Source organism: Crinia signifera, chromosome 19, assembly GCF_055691185.1.
Source record: "Crinia signifera chromosome 19, ASM5569118v1, whole genome shotgun sequence".
NCBI lineage: Eukaryota > Metazoa > Chordata > Amphibia > Anura > Myobatrachidae > Crinia > Crinia signifera.
In genome coordinates this window covers 71,184,685-71,201,410 of record NC_139226.1, presented here as the reverse complement: position 1 = coordinate 71,201,410, position 16,726 = coordinate 71,184,685, and the positions used below count along the sequence as shown (strand labels likewise).

At 45.3% G+C, this 16,726-nt stretch overlaps 1 protein-coding gene across 5 annotated transcripts in view; it reads right to left on the bottom strand.

Moving 5' to 3' along the window:
* The window catches only part of CCDC30 (coiled-coil domain containing 30), a 502,866-nt gene that overhangs the window by 393,018 nt on the left and 93,122 nt on the right, over positions 1 to 16,726 (bottom strand). For all 5 annotated transcript variants that reach the window (XM_083162765.1, XM_083162761.1, XM_083162762.1 and 2 more), the window contains exon 5: positions 7,408 to 7,561. In XM_083162765.1, the coding sequence (XP_083018891.1) occupies positions 7,408 to 7,561 (154 nt within the window). The remainder of the gene's footprint in view (positions 1 to 7,407; positions 7,562 to 16,726) is intronic.

The following is a 16,726-nucleotide window of genomic DNA, read 5'->3' as shown; positions in this document are numbered from 1 at the left end:
GCAGCACCTTATTAAAGTCGCCCAGGCATATCATCACATTATCCTGGTACGACGCTGCAAATTCCACCACCCTTCTCACCACATCATATGAGAACGGGGGTGGAATGTACACCATAAGTATACAGAACCGTACGTGATCAATAGCACATTCCACAAATATGTGAACTTGTCTAGACAAATACATAAACACATATACAAATACCCCCCCCTCCCCCACCCTGTATAGCCAAATCCCATGACATACCTATATCCCTACCCCTCTTCCACATATAACCCCTCCCCCCCTTTTACACTAACACTACCAGTATTTTCTTCTGGAGCAATTGACTAATGGCCACCAAAGAGGCCTACCCCCATCCCCCCGCCGCCTGGCACAGAATCTGTACAAAACATAAAGCGGGAAAATAAAGGAAAAAAAAAGGGACCAAAGGAAAAAAGATTACCACTAATTTTTTCCCCGTTGGTTCCACACCCCAGCTTGCACAGCAGCCCTGTATATTCAATATATATGTGCCACCTAGGGCACTCGACTCTTGACATTACATAATGAGAATTGGCATAAACAGAGAAACAGGCATAAAAACTAACGATGCAAGAACCAATGCCCAGCCATTTTAAGCATCTTAACTCGCAGAGAGCTGTTTTCTTCCAGGGTATGTGGCATCAAGCCACTTTGCCGCCTCCCCGGGAGTGAAGAAAAATTTTGTAGCTCCATCCGCCAGAACCCTCAGTTTTGACGTATAGAGCATAGAATACTTCACCTCCAACTCCCTGAGACGTGCTTTTACTTCCCTAAATTTTGCCCGATCCTTCTGGACCTCTAGGGGAAAGTCCGGGAAGGCAGAGATCCTTTTTCCATTGAAGGCAAATTCCTCCTTGTCCCTGGCCAGTCTTAACACACTGTCCCGGTCTTTGAAGTTTAGGAACTTTGCTATCAATGTGCGGGCTGGGCCACCCGGAGGGGGAGCCCGTCCAGGGATTCGGTGGGCTCTCTCTATTGCAAATTGTGCTGTAAAGGCCTTGATGCCAAATATCTGTATTAGCCAGCCCTCCAAAAATTTCTCAGGGGCATTGCCTTCTATCCGCTCCTCAAACCCAATAAAAGGAATATTGTTCCGTCTAAGCCTCCCTTCCATGTCTGACATTTTTTGTCGAATATCAGTCATTTGGCCGTTCATAGATTTGACCTGAGACTGTAGTGGGCCGATTATATCTTCCACTGCCGCAATACGGGTCTCTGTCTCTGTTACTCTCTCACAGATTTTTTGAGCATCATTCCTTAATAGTCTGACTGAACTTTATTAATTTGCTCAAGGAGACGGGTTTCGCAGGTGTTTATTGCCTCGAGAACTTGCTGCAGCGTTACCTCAGGGGGTGGCGGATTTTTATTCTCCTTAGTGGGAGTAGATGACAGAGTACTTATCTGAGAGCTGTTGCCTGCTTGTGACCTGGCATATTTTTCTAATTTGGCCGCAGCCGAGTTCCTGCCTGCTTTACTCATGGTGTGAACCAGTGGCACCTTTTCTTATATGAGGAGAAAAAAAAGTTGCCCCAATGACCCTGAGGATCGCAAGGTCTCAGACAGTCCACAAACTTATAACCTTGCTTTTGGGTTTATCCGGGCTTGACCCCGGCCACTTACAAATATGACCTATTAGCCAGAAGCAACCAATCCAGGTTCAATATGTGTACCAGCCAGACACCCATCTCACACCCGGGATCTGGCTTAATTCACCAATACACCTTCACCGATCTTCCTCAGATTCTCATATGGGTGTACCCCAGGCCTAACTTCAGATGGGTATTACCTACTTGGCACAGATCAGGCACCGTGTTCCAGGCTGTGCAATGTCCCCTGTGCCATATAGAGTCCCCACTGGTTGTGTTATTGGGGTAATTATCATGTGCCTTACAGTACATGCGGTTTTATCAGGTAAGGTATGCGGGATAACAGTCAATCAGGCCTTGCCCAGTAGGACTCACCCACCACTCTTTCGACCTTGCTGTGGCCAACAGGTGCCTCACAGTGGCCACGGATCGGGCCTCTTCATGGATAGTTCTACCGGCTTGCGGCTTCGCTGTAAGATGGCCACAGCCTGTCCGTCAGCCTGTCTCTCACCAAGGCTCAGGCGGGGTAGCGGTTGTTGGGCGGTTCGCTGACCACTGGACCGGCCGGGATGTACTGGGGGACCAACGTTCTCTCTGTGCCCTGGAAAAGGCTCTCTCCCCAGCAGGCTTGCTCTCCGGCCGCTCTGGCACTCCCCGGACGTGGCTGCTCACACCAACCGCTCACGGGGATTCAGTACGGGCGCCTTGCCGAGGTCGTGGCCCCACCGCCTGTTTTCCGGGCAGGCACTGCTGGAGGCGCACTCCGGATGGACCTCCTGGTGCTGCGTCACGACTCCGGAAGCCGTCTCTCACTCGGACCGGATGCTCTCTCCACAGTCTCTCCGCCGGTGTTGTCAGCTCGCAGCTAGCCGGCAGTACTTGCAGGTGGGAGGCTTGGTCTTTCCTCCACCATCGGAGCTTGTTTGCCCGCGAGAAATTATTTCATGGCAACGGCGTGCTCGGGGGAGCCTGGATGCACGCCCTCACTCACGTCCTGCCGTGGCCACGCCTCCCACTTTCAAGTTTCCCCGAAATCTGAACATTAAGAGACTGAAGAACCGTCCTGTAGGAATTCAAGCAACTTAGACAACTTGAATCTAGCAGTGTGAGCCTTTTGCCGCTCACACCATCGAATATAAGTATTCCAGACCCTATAATAATTTGCTGAAGACACCGGCTTCCTAGTCTTAATCATAGTACTTATCAACGCCTCTGAAAATCCTTTTTTTTTTTAAGATGGCGGTTTCAATAGCCAGGCCGTCAAAGTTAGCCGAGCTATATCCTGATGAAAGAACGGGCCTTGTCTTAGCAGGTCTGGTCGCAGAGGTAGATGCCACGACTCTATTGACAGTCTCCGAATGCTGGAGTACCAAGATCTCCTTGGCCAATCTGGCGCTATCATTATGACAGCAATCCCCTGGGACTTGACTCTCTTCAGCACTCTGGCAATCATAGGAAAAGGAGGAAAGATGTATCCCAGTCTCCCCGTCCAAGGCACCGTCATAGCATCCACTACTGTCGCCAGTGGATCCCTGGTCTTGGAAAAGAACCTGGGCACTTGATGATTGAATCCCCCAATGAGCCACAATCTCCTGGAACACCTGTGGATTCAGCACCCATTCTCCTTGTAGAAGCTCCTCTCTGCTTAAGAAGTCTGCTTCCACATTCCGTACTCCTGGAATGAATACTGCCGACAAGGCCAGAACATTCTTTTCTGCCCATATCAGTATCTGTGACACTTCCAGCATTGCCATCTTGCTGCATGTGCCCCCTTGATGATTCAAGTATGCCACCGCTGTGGCATTGTCCGACTGGATTCTTAAAGGTAAACCCTTTAACCTGTTCTCCGCCTGAGACAACGTCTTCTAGACTGCCCGAAGCTCCAGCACATTGATAGGGAGAGCCGACTCCTCCCTGGCCCACAGGCCATGAAGTCTCAAATCCAGAACTACAGCTCCCCAGCCCCTGAGACTGGCATTGGTGGTGACCACCAGCCAATCCCATGTCTGAAGAGACCGGCCCCATTGAAGGGAGTCCACCTCTGTCCACCATACCAATGAGGACCTTGTTTCTGACGTCAGTTTCACTGATTCGGTCTTCATGGTCTTTGGGTTCCCCGACCAACAAGCCAATATGTTCCACTAAAACGCTCGAGAATAGAACCTGGCGTATCGAAGAGTCTCAAAAGTTGCCATCATTTTGCCCAGCAACTTCAAACATCTCCAAACTGATGGATCTGGCAATTCCAGAATCGATGCAACCAGATGACAAATGTCCCTGGCCTTTGATTCCGGGAGAAACACCCAATGTAAGTGAGTGTTTAGTAGGACTCCCAGGAACTTAATCCTCTGGGAAGGGACCAAATGGGACTTCTGAAAATTTAGCAGCCAGCCGGGATTCGGTAAAAACAGAATAGCCTCTGCCAAGCACTGCTGCAATTTTTTATCTGAGAACGGCTGCCATCACAGACATGATTTTTGTAAATACCCTTGGGCCATGGGCAGTCCAAAGGGTAGAGCCTGAAACTGGCAATGTAAGTCTCCTGTTGTGAAGCGTAGTAAAGACTGATGTTCCCTGCAGATGGGGATGTGTAAATATGCGTGGATGTCCATTGATGACAAAAATTCTCCTTGGTCCAGGCTCAATAAAACCGACCTCAGGGACTCCATTTTGAAATGATCCACCCACAGGTGAAGATTTAAAGATGTCAAGTTCAGAATGGGTCTGAAAGATCCGTCTGGTTTGGGTACTAGGAAAAGAATGGAGTAAAACCCCTTCTTTCTCTCCTCCCGCGGTACAGGGACCACCACACCTTTTTCTTGAAGAGACTGAGTAGCCCCCAAAAGGGCTTTTCTGAGACGTGCCTCTTTTGGTAATGGTGTAGGTAAGAACCTTTTTGGTGGTAAATCTCTCAAGTTTATCTTGTATACGAGAGAACCTACATCCAGGACCCAAGGATCCTGTTCCAATAAGGCCCAAGTGTCCCGATATTGCAGGAGGCGACCCCCCACTCTGAGAACAGATAGGGGAATCTCCTGGTTGTCATGCTGAGGATTTTTCCTCACCTTTGGGGCTCTGTTTCTAATTGAAAGCACCCAAGCGGGATTTTGGGGCCTTCCCCTCTCCCGGCTGGAATTTTCCTCTGTAGGATTGTCCTTTAAAGGACGCACCTCCTCTAGGGGAGGGATGAAAGGACGACCGAAAGGCAGAGAATCTTGAGTTCTGTTTAACGGTAGTGGCAGGCAGAAAGGTACTCCACCCTCGCCCCCCCCCCCCCCCCCCCCCCGTAGCCTGTTTAATAATGTACTCCAATTCAGAACCAAACAGAAGGTTCCCTTTAAAAGCCAACACTTCTAAAGACTTTTTGGAATCATTGTCTGCCTCCCAGGCCTTGAGCTACAGAACTCTCCTAGAATTCACAGAGACCGCAGAAACCCTGGAAGCCATTTTGAGCACCTCTTCTCCAGCCTCTAAATTATACTCTGTCGCAGCCTTTAATTTTTCAGCCAGAATTAAGACCTGAATGTACCATTGCACACTTAGCATTTGCCCATATAATCATAGAAACCCATGCAGAAGCAATAATAGGTCTAAGGGTAAACCTCAGACCTTCAAAAATTGCTTTAAGCTTTTTCTCAACAGGGTCTTTAAATGCAGCACCTCCTTGAACGGGAAGCACGGTAGCTTTTGATAATCTAGCTCCCGGTGCGTCAACCAAGGGACCTTTTTCCCAAAGATTTACATGCTCCTCTGGCATAGGGTAAAGGTTCAAAAACCTTTTAGGCATCTGGAGTCTCTTATCGGGCGTTTTCCAAGCCCCCTCCAACAGGTCTTGCAAAAATGAATCTAAAGGAATAGTAACAGCCTCTCTACGCTGTCTTTTAAACACCCCTTTTGCCTTTGTCATCATCAGATAAGCTTACAGCTTGTTTGACATCTAAGATCAAATCCTACACACCGGGGACAGGCAAATCATCATTATCCAGAAGTGCATTAAATCTGTTGATACCCTTAGCTGTATCCTGCATCACTTGCAGCAAAACTGATTCTCCTTGTGTTAATGGAAAGGAGCCAGAAGAATGTTGAGAGGATGACATAGGTCTAGGAGATTTCACCATTTCATCCCTCTGCTTATCAAAAAACTGCACTAAAGCAGTAACTGACCTGCCAAGAACCGTAGCTTACGCTGGTTCTGTCTGCTCTACCCTCTGAGTTGTAGCACCCATGGGTCTCACAGCTGAGCAACAGGGCACATATCCCCTTGAGTCATCTGTTCAGGGGTTTATACTAGTGCACAAACTCTGCACACGCTCAATGTGTTAAGGTCTCCCTCCCCCAAGGCTGCAGACTGCCTTTCTGTCATGATTAATAATCGCACAGTGCAAAGTGACAGGCGAATAGTACTTAGTCAATGTATAGGTAGTACTTATCTGTCTGAAGCCTCCTGACACTTACTCCGGATAGTGGGGATGGCGATGCCCAGGAGAATCAATCACCCCTGTAGCCGCTCCCAGTATGCAAATTCTCCTAATCCTCTGTTTTGGGACCACTTGGATTTGCCCGTAGACCCTGTAGCAAGCTGCTATCTGCTATGGAGAATTCAGCTTGCAAGTCCTGTGTAAAATGGCCGATGCCATCACGGAGCGCTTGTCCCCTTTGATCCCCTTCCTGCGAGGAGCCGGTTCAGGGACACTCCAGGGCCCAGGCAGCCTCTCCAAAGAGGCTGAAAAGTGCTGCACAGAGAGACCAGACAGTGCTTCTGTCAGCCCCTGCTGCGCTGACAGTGTGTGGATTCTAATAGAATCCTCACACTGTTTCCTACCTAACTAAGTGTAAAAACTATATAAAATAAAAAAACACCTAACTAACTAACCAAAATCTTCTGGCTGCCCTGCAGCCCTTTCAGCATAGCACCCACTCCGGTGGGCAACTAAAACGAACTGGGGATTCTGGGATGCAGAGGGAGGAGCCTACCTCTCAAAGCTTTTAGCATAGGTGCCTTGCTCCTCCGGACCCTTCTACATCCCAATGTGAGCTATGTCACCAGAACCATTGAAAGAGAAAAAATATTTGTAGTGAATATAAAAACATCACTTCTTACAGAGACAGTTTGAGTTTTCCACAGTTGAGTTATCCATCTTGACCTAGTAGTCCCCTATAGAGGACATAAGAGATTTATATAAAAAACAAACCCCTGATGAAGTCTTATGAGACGAAACATGTTGGGTACTTGTATTCTTCTGTGAATTGAGAAACTATAAATAACTGTTGAAAAAAATCGCTTATATTTACGTGACATAAATTTTAATAAATGTCTTATACATGCACAATTCATTTATGTCTATTTAAAGAGTGGAAAGACAGAAATTATATATAAATTGTCAACAATGGGCGCTATATAACACTATTGTGGTGGTAAGGTTAAGTGTTCCCACTAGTAGGGGATCAAGTGTTATCAGCGACCACTATATAATATACATTAGCACAATTTTTAGAGATAAATACTTAAAAGTACTGCTCTTGTTATTTAAAGAACAAGCTAACAAAACTATATGGGGTTGCTAGTGTAAGTCATTAGAAAAAAATATTTTACTATAGCTTTGGTAAATGTGTCTAGCAAATAAAGTTGCACAAATAACATGACTAGCATATTAAAAAGAGCATTTCAAGAAATGGAAAATGGGTCTAGCAAAATAAAAAATAATTGTATAAATGTGATCAAAAACGAATGGAGTGCATGTTAATAATTCAGTACCCTGCACAGCGATGTCAAAATACTTTCTAGCAATGATTAATTACCAAGTTCGTTCATTTCTGATTTTTTAATGAGCAAATCATCAGTCAGCTCGCGGATCTCATCATGAGCCATTTTCAACCTCTGTGCAGCTTCATTCAGATCTCTCTCAGTATATTCCCTTATTTTTCTTTCTTTATCAAGTTCCTCATCAAACGTCTGTAAAACAAGTTAGACACAATTAGAGTCCAATACAATTTTTACTTTATTTCTGTAATTGTATATCCTCCATTAAACTATAATGCATACATCAATATATTAACAATTTAATAACCAATTCTCTAATAAATATTAATTAACTCTCGTATCTGTAAAGCAACCCAGGACTCAATGTTTCTACTTATCTTTAGAGCAATTAAAGACAGTTTAAGGGGATGTCCTTCATATACTGAGAATGTAAACTACCTATATTTTATGGAAACATTAAACATATGTTGAACAGATTAATTACAGTGTGAAGAACCATAAAAGTTTTTAAAATCACTAGTACAGCTGTCAACATTATTCCATTAACAACACACAATATAAAAGTAAAAAGCCAAAAATGCTTTATCCAACACCTTTATTACATAAAGCAAACATACCTGCTGGTCTTCTGGTTACATAACAGTCACCTTATCAATCCTCAAACAATACACTATATGAAATTTGACACTACATATTTATCACCATTGAAAGTATTTCACACATATTGCTCAAAGATTATTAATATGAATAGCAAATTTCAAAACATTAGGTCAGTCATATGCAAACGCTTTATATTTCTCCAATTATCAAGTTCATCTATGTTCTTCATAGGTCTTAGTTCTTCGTTACAGAAAAATTACTTTATTAAAAATTGATTCACTACTAAGGTCTTTTTAAGAATGATGACCTGGGACTTCCGGTTCCGCCCCCTGATGCAGCAGTAGCAGGGGAACAGAGCTCCGATAACCGGGAGCCCAAACACCCGTTTTCACGGCTCCCAGCCTCCGCAAAGCCCGCCAGCTACCACCCCCATTCCTCCTACAACTCCCCACCGCTGCATGAAGCGCTATTTTAGCGCAATGCCGAACACCCAAGGCCGCAGGAGAGACAGAGAGGCCAAGACTCCTGGTCCCAAGATGGCGCCGGACGCCGTCTCCCGCCGCGCAGCACCGTCCTCCTCACCATCCAACTCCAGGGGTCCCACTCCCCCCCTGCATGAGGCCCCGCAAGGGGACCTGGGGGCGCCGCACAGTGAGTACCCACAATTGCTGCAGCAATTACCCTCCCCAGACGCCCCGGTCACTTATGGGGATATGATTGACGCCATCAGAACTGCCATAGGCCCACTGCTGCAGGCACAGACCGATACCCTGGGCAGGAGAATAGATCAGCTACACCACAGACTCCAATCCACAGAGCAAACGGTGGGAGCTAACTTCGCTGACATAGCTGACCTAAAATCCTCCCTGCAATCTGCCAATAAAGAAATAGACCACCTTCACAACAAAGTTCAAGACCTGGAGAACAGGTCGAGAAGATGTAATCTGTGCCTGATAGGCATACCTGAGTCAGTGAAGGGGCAAGAGTTGTTCGACTTTATCAAATTTACACTGCCAGAATTACTCCATATTACTGACAGATGTAATGATCTGATTATAGAACGTGCACACAGATTGGGAACACTACGGCCACAGGAGGGCGCCAGACCCCGCGCTGTGATCTTTAAAACTTTGAACTTCCTGCACAAGGAATAGAACAAATGGAAAGGTCCCCAAATTCTGGACAAAGGATGCGCAACACCACATATGTTTACAGCAGCTGTTCGGAGATCTGGCCCCCTTAGATCGACTTTCCCTTGTCGATAATAGGAAATATGGAAGGTAGATATCCTGGGATATCGTCAGGGGTCAAATCTCAAACGTGCAGCGCTCAAATATATACCACACCTCCCTTAGAGATAAAGAGCGTATCCTCTTCTCCGTAATCGTTATATGCGGGGGAGAGGGTACCAAATTCACAGGATCCTTTTCACCAGTACAATAATGGGTGTTCTCCTCCCATAAGTCAAGGGTGTTGTTTCCCAAAATGAAGAGGAAGAAAATATAGTGTAATACCACCTTTTATTGTACAAAAAAACACATTCAAAACATGACAGATATTGTCCCCTGGGTAGAGTATGAAGTGGCTTTTACCGGATATGTTGGAGAGCCAGGTAAAGGCTCTCATGTAAGCATGGGTGGATCTCAGATGTCACAGCCCGGGTAAGAATCCCACACATGCCTGCAGAGAGTTCCACTGTCACAAATCCCCCAGTCCAAAGCACAGCACAGCACCTCCAACGCTTTTCGGACACTTCTTGTGTCCTTTTTCAAGGAGAATGGCTGTGAGTCAACTAGATTCCTAAATATAGTGCTATTCATTAGTCCATACCCAATCAGGGCCCTCTATTATTTTGCGGGCTTCCGCACCTTGTCCCACTTCCGGTCGGACCAGTAAACGTCTATTCCCCGCTTCCTGTATAAGCGGTGCGCCTTATTGTGTTGTCCCTCAGACGCTGGTGTTCCTCTGGACTCCGTATGACACCTTCCGGTGACGTATTGGAGATCCGGACGTAAGCTGCGGGCGCCATTTTTGTTTAGGGCACATCTCATTCTTTAATATAGGAGTGTTCTGGCAGTTTCACTCCGTATTCGTCCTGACGTAAATCGCAGGCGCCATCTTTGTATGGGGCACATCTCATTCATTAATATAGGAGTGTTCTGGCAATTTATACTCCCAATCGGTGCTATAATGTATAATGGCATAAATTAGTACATAGGATAAGAGGAATATTCATCATAATTCATGACATCTAAAATCACTATTACAGCGAGAATAAAAGGACAAAATAGATAATGTATAAAAAGACAGAAAAAATTTCTAAAAACGACATAGTAATATTACAAGGAAGATTATAAGAAAGGGAGTGCGAACAACACGGCCTTTTAAGGTTCGTCTTAGTGAGCATCTAAATAATATCAAGAAAGGTCTTGAATCGCACTCCCTTTCTTATCATTTTAAAACTGTACATAACTCCTCCACCTCTCATGTTTTAAGATTCTTTGGTATCAAGATTGCACATCCAGGTTTTAGAAATAAAAATCTTAATACATGCTTGGCAAAAGATGAAATGCGCATTATATATAACTGTGATACACTAAAACCCACAGGTTTGAACGCAGATTTTGAGCTAAAATGGTTTTTATAGATTGTAATTTTACTATGTCGTTTTTAGATTTTTTTTTCAGTCTTTTTATACATTATCTATTTTGTCCTTTTATTCTCGCTGTAATAGTGATTTTAGATGTCATGAATTATGATGAATATTTCTCTTATCCTATGTACTAATTTATGCCATTATACATTATAGCACCGATTGGGAGTATAAATTGCCAGAACACTCCTATATTAATGAATGAGATGTGCCCCATACAAAGATGGCGCCCGCAATTTACGTCCGGACGAAAACGGAGTGAAACTGCCAGAACACTCCTATATTAAAGAATGAGATGTGCCCTAAACAAAAATGGCGCCCGCAGCTTACGTCCGGATCTCCAATACGTCACCGGAAGGTGTCATACGGAGTCCAGAGGAACACCAGCGTCTGAGGGACAACACAATAAGGCGCACCGCTTATACAGGAAGCGGGGAATAGACGTTTACTGGTCCGACCGGAAGTGGGGCAAGGTGCGGAAGCCCGCGAAATAATAGAGGGCCCTGATTGGGTATGGACTAATGAATAGCACTATATTTAGGAATCTAGTTGACTCACAGCCATTCTCCTTGAAAAAGGACACAAGAAGTGTCCGAAAAGCGTTGGAGGTGCTGTGCTGTGCTTTGGACTGGGGGATTTGTGACAGTGGAACTCTCTGCAGGCGTGTGTGGGATTCTTACCCGGGCTGTGACATCTGAGATCCACCCATGCTTACATGAGAGCCTTTACCTGGTTCTCCAACATATCCGATAAAAGCCACTTCATACTCTACCCAGGGGACAATATCTGTCATGTTTTGAATGTGTTTTTTTGTACAATAAAAGGTGGTATTACACTATATTTTCTTCCTCTTCATTTTGGGAAACAACACCCTTGACTTATGGGAGGAGAACACCCATTATTGTACTGGTGAAAAGGATCCTGTGAATTTGGTACCCTCTCCCCCGCATATAACGATTACGGAGAAGAGGATACGCTCTTTATCTCTAAGGGAGGTGTGGTATATATTTGAGCGCTGCACGTTTGAGATTTGACCCCTGACGATATCCCAGGATATCTACCTTCCATATTTCCTGCACAAGGAACTTATCTGGGCATCCTCCCGCAAGGTGTGAGACATTTCCTGGCAGGGACACAAGATATTAGTGTTCCAAGATTATTCGGCTGAACTCTCTAAAGCGAGGAAAGACTTTGCCCCGACCTGCTCAAAGCTCATCCGTGATGGGGTGAAGTTCGCAATGATATACCCTGCGCGACTACGAATCTTTGATGGCAACTTATTTAGAGATTTTCTATCGCACTTAGACGCAGAAGCTTACCTCCAGGAGGCGACGCCCCCAACCCCACAGCAAGCAGACCAAACTGACTGGGCAGCAGATCCCAACTAACGGAGAGGCACCACCCTCACCTCTCTCATCCATTTTATCATTTACATCTCATCTGCTTCCAAATCTCACAAACCCCCCCCCCCCTCCCCCTACCCATGGATACCTTACACCCATCTTCATTGGATATTACCCACAGTCAGAATGCTACCGAAGTTTTGCAACAGAACAGTCTTCTTTACCACCACCTCTGCCTACCTCCCTCAGGACACAACCACACTGCCTTTATATGAACACAAAGTTCCTGACGTTACAAGTTATGGATCAGTATGGACACACGCTTCCTGAATACGAGCTAGATAACAAGTTCTTATCTGCATATGTTATAATTAATAAGTGTTATACATCGATAGTATTACCTCAGTCATTAACAATGGTTACCTTAAAGTAGATTATATTGAATCTATGTCTACACCACCCGTATTACTCCCTATTTCGCAATGTTCTCCCCTCCCTATCCTCCCCCCCTCCCCTTCCTTTTCTCTTGTTTAACTAAAACGCCTGGCGGGCGATACAAAAGGTTATGTTACCTGTTATGTTATCATTTGGGCTCCTCGGTTCTAAGGAGCACCGTCATAACACCGATGATTATAATATCGGTGGTTGTTCTAATTTTAATACTCCTATATGGAAGTCTATCTATAATTTGTGACTCTATCCCCCTCGCCCTCTTTCCTACCACCCTCCTCTCTAAAAGGTATCAATGCTGCAATATTAATGTATATGGACCAAACATCTTGTCTTCTAGAAATGTGTACACACCCTTCCATCCCCCTATTACTTAAATGTCGACATTAACTCTTGGTAGTTGGAATGTGGGCGGTATCAACTCCCCACAAAAAAGTAAAAAAGTGCTAATGTATTTAAATAAACTTAACCTTGACATTGTCTGTTTACAGGAGACCCACCTGACACCAGCGGAGGTTGCCAAACTCAATATTCTCCAGTGGCAGGTGCTATCATCCGCCTCGTACAACTCAAAGGCCCGAGGGGTCGTGGTCCTGAGCAAGAGACGCACACCGCTGACGGCTGTCACACTCTATTCCGATCCAGATGGTAGATATACCCTCATACGCCTAACGATCGCACAAACACAATACATTCTTTTCAACGTCTATGCACCAAACACATATACCAAATCCTTCTTCCAAAATATATTAAAAATACTAACCCCACATATGCACCTCCCTATCCTACTATGTGGAGACCTAAAACTAATATCTCACACAGGCCTAGACAGGTAGTTCCCTAATACCAGAAAATTGCCAAATCTGGGAGTCCCAGCTCTAGCGACTAAACTTCACCTACTAGACCTATGGCGCATTTTCCACCCCACTGACAGAGAATACACGCGTGTCTCTGCCGCACAAGGCACGCTGTCCAGAATTGACTACATCCTTGCCTCAACCAATTTATTCCCAAAAATCCTACTGACCCACATAGAACCTATAAGCTTATCAGACCATGTTGTAGTATGGATCTCATTGCGACTGACACATGAACAGAGCTCCTTTATTTCATGGAGATGCCCATCTAACATAGTAACCTCAGAATCTCTAAAAGCCGTTGTGCAAAAAACATGGGATGACTATGCCCACCACAATAGAGACATAATGGACTCCAACCCAGCTTTATTCTGGCAGACATCCAAAACAGTAATAAGAGGAGCCATAATAGCTCACACATCCCACCAAAAGAAAACCATAGCCCTAGACTTCGCCCAGGCCCAGTCTGACCTAACAAATGCATTCACTGAATTCAAATCTTCCCCATCCCCGGAATCAAAACGAAAATACAACCAAGCCCAATCTACCTTCGAGGGACTATTTGTCAAATCTGAGGCACTATACACCTTTGCCGCCAATGCCAAATTCCACAGATATGGCAATAAGTCAAGTAAACTACTCTCCAACCTCCTTAAAGGCCATCAATCCCCCTCTACAATTCACCCCCTAAAAACGCCAAGACGGTTCACTTACTACTACTAATGCTCAAATTGCCCAGACCCTAAACGCCTTTTACACATCCTTATATTCTGCTCCTACATCGGACGATCTTGCAGCCGTACAATTCTGGGATCACCTCCCTATCCCACGTTTGTCACCCTCTACCTCTACAACTCTATGCACAGATTTCACGATTGACGAGGTCTTAAAAGCCATAGCAGGCCTTAAACCAGGTAAAGCCCCAGGCCCAGACGGACTGACCTCAGAATATTTTAAACTCTTAGCCCCCCAAATCGCCCTCCCCTTAGTCAAAGTCTATAACTCTATACTACATAATGATCAAGCCCCCCTATACTTCAACACTGCGACGATCAAAGTCCTCCCTAAACCAGGTCGGGACCTGTCAGACCCCGCATCCTACAGACCCATATCATTACTAGACTTGGACTACAAGATTCTCACAAAAATCCTAGCAGATAGACTGAAACCATTACTTCCCAGCTTGGTCCATGGAGACCAGACCGGGTTTGTCATGGGAGGCAATCCTGTGACAAACATCAGAAAAGTTTTGTCAGTGTTTCAACATTCCCAGTGGGACATGTCGGGCCCCGCGCTGGCGGTACTGTCGCTAGATGCGGAGAAGGCCTTCGACATGGTCCACTGGGAACACCTCTACACCACCCTACGCAAATTTTCATTTCCTGAGCAATTTATCTCCCTACTACAAACACTATATAGTGGCTCTGCCTCCAGAATATCTTGCAACGGAATCCTATCAGAACCATTCCCAATACTAAGAGGCACTCGACAGGGATGCCCCCTGTCTCCGCTCCTATTCGCCCTGGAGCCCCTGGCGATAACCCTTAGACAGGCACCGACATTCCAGGGAATTCAAATTGGCTCTGTAGACTTGCGAGTATCTCTGTTCGCAGATGATATGCTACTATTTCTTACTGCCCCACAACACTCCCTGGCCCAACGCCTACCACATTATCAAGCAATTTGGATCCTTCTCTGGGTACAAAATAAATATCCACAAATCCGAACTAATGACCCTGAGAGGCACCCCTCCTTCCTTCCCAGATGACACAAACCTTAGTAACATAAAAATCCAAAAAACACAGATTAAATATTTAGGAATCCACATCCCTGTAAAACCAAGCCAACTATATGCCTCAAACTATGACCCTATAATTCAATCCGTAGCGAAATCGCTATCCACGTGGAAAGACCTACCTTTATCGATGCTGGGCAGGACTGAGGTTATAAAATCAATGATACTGCCCAAGCTGATGTATGTCATGCAGATGCTCCGCATCTCATTGAAGAATGGAGACACCCTCAAAATAAATTCCCTACTGACAAATTTCCTTTGGAACGCCAGGAAACCCAAAATAGCACTGCACAAGCTTCATCTCCCCAAATCTATGGAGGGCTAAACATCCCGAATTTAAAACAATACTCCAAAACACTCTTGTGCAGATTTGCTATGGGATGGTTACTTGAAAGGAGTGACTACTCCGATTTCCACGTGGATAGCGCCCTTCTCCCCAGGAGCACTTCTACATACCCCCAAAAAACACATGCCCACACGAATTTAGAACAACATTCTCTTCAAGGACATACACACAGCATGGTGGTCGGTCTCTACTGCTCAGGGCCACGACCCTCGCTCATCGCCTTGGCTTCCCATTTGGGGAAACCCAATGTTCTCACCAGGAGTCGACAGCTCCGTATTCCTTCGCTTGCGAAACAAAGGCCTAAAGGCCATCTCTCAGGTATTCGACCCTGGAGGAAAATTACTGGCAACCTCGGCACTACAAAACAGGTTTGGGCTCCCCGCAGATAGCTTCTTCGCTTTATACCAACTAAGACATTATGCGAAGTCCCTTCCTGCAATACAGCTCCCAAACCCGACAGATCAGGGGTTGTGCAGCATGGTAATAAAATTCCAGAACAACAAATACAAAACCAAACTCCTATACAATGCCTTAGCTGAAAAACCAGCAAAACCAATCTGGGAAAAAATCACACACAAATGGACACAAGACCTCCCTCAGATAAATGATAATACCCTCCTATACAAATACTATCACAGCACTATACGTACATTGAAGGCCTCGATCCTTCAAGAGGTACACATTAAAACGCTCCATAGAGCATACATTACCCAGCAGCAAAGAAGCCATTATGTACAAGATGAAACAGGCCTTTGTCCCAAATGTAAGCATCAAACGGCAACCTACCTGCACAACCTCTGGAACTGTAAATATATTAAGAGATTTTGGTATAAAATCATATATTTTATCAACTCCAACTTCCGCCTACAGGTTCAATTACATCCAATACCGCTCCTGTTTGCGAACTTTGATGAGTGGGCTCTTACCCCACCCCAATCTCAATTGATCCCCATCCTAACTCTTGTAGTCACGGTGGCAAAAAAGGCAATTCTAAATGCCTGGATCAAACCCCACATCCCAAATGTCATGGAGTCCCTACTTCTGAAATACCTGTACTATGACCGATACGATATACTTCGGCATACAAACACACACCCCACACGCTTCCTCAGGGTGTGGGGCCCATTCATCAACAGTCGCACGCAACCACTGAGAGATGATATCTATAAAGCAATCGACATGCACAATGTTTAGAATGAATAAATGTATAACTTTATTGCATTATGAATGTTCACACAATGTACATTATCGTGATACCTCCCCCCCCCCCCCCATACCCATCCCCACTACCCCAATCTAATCCTGACCACACT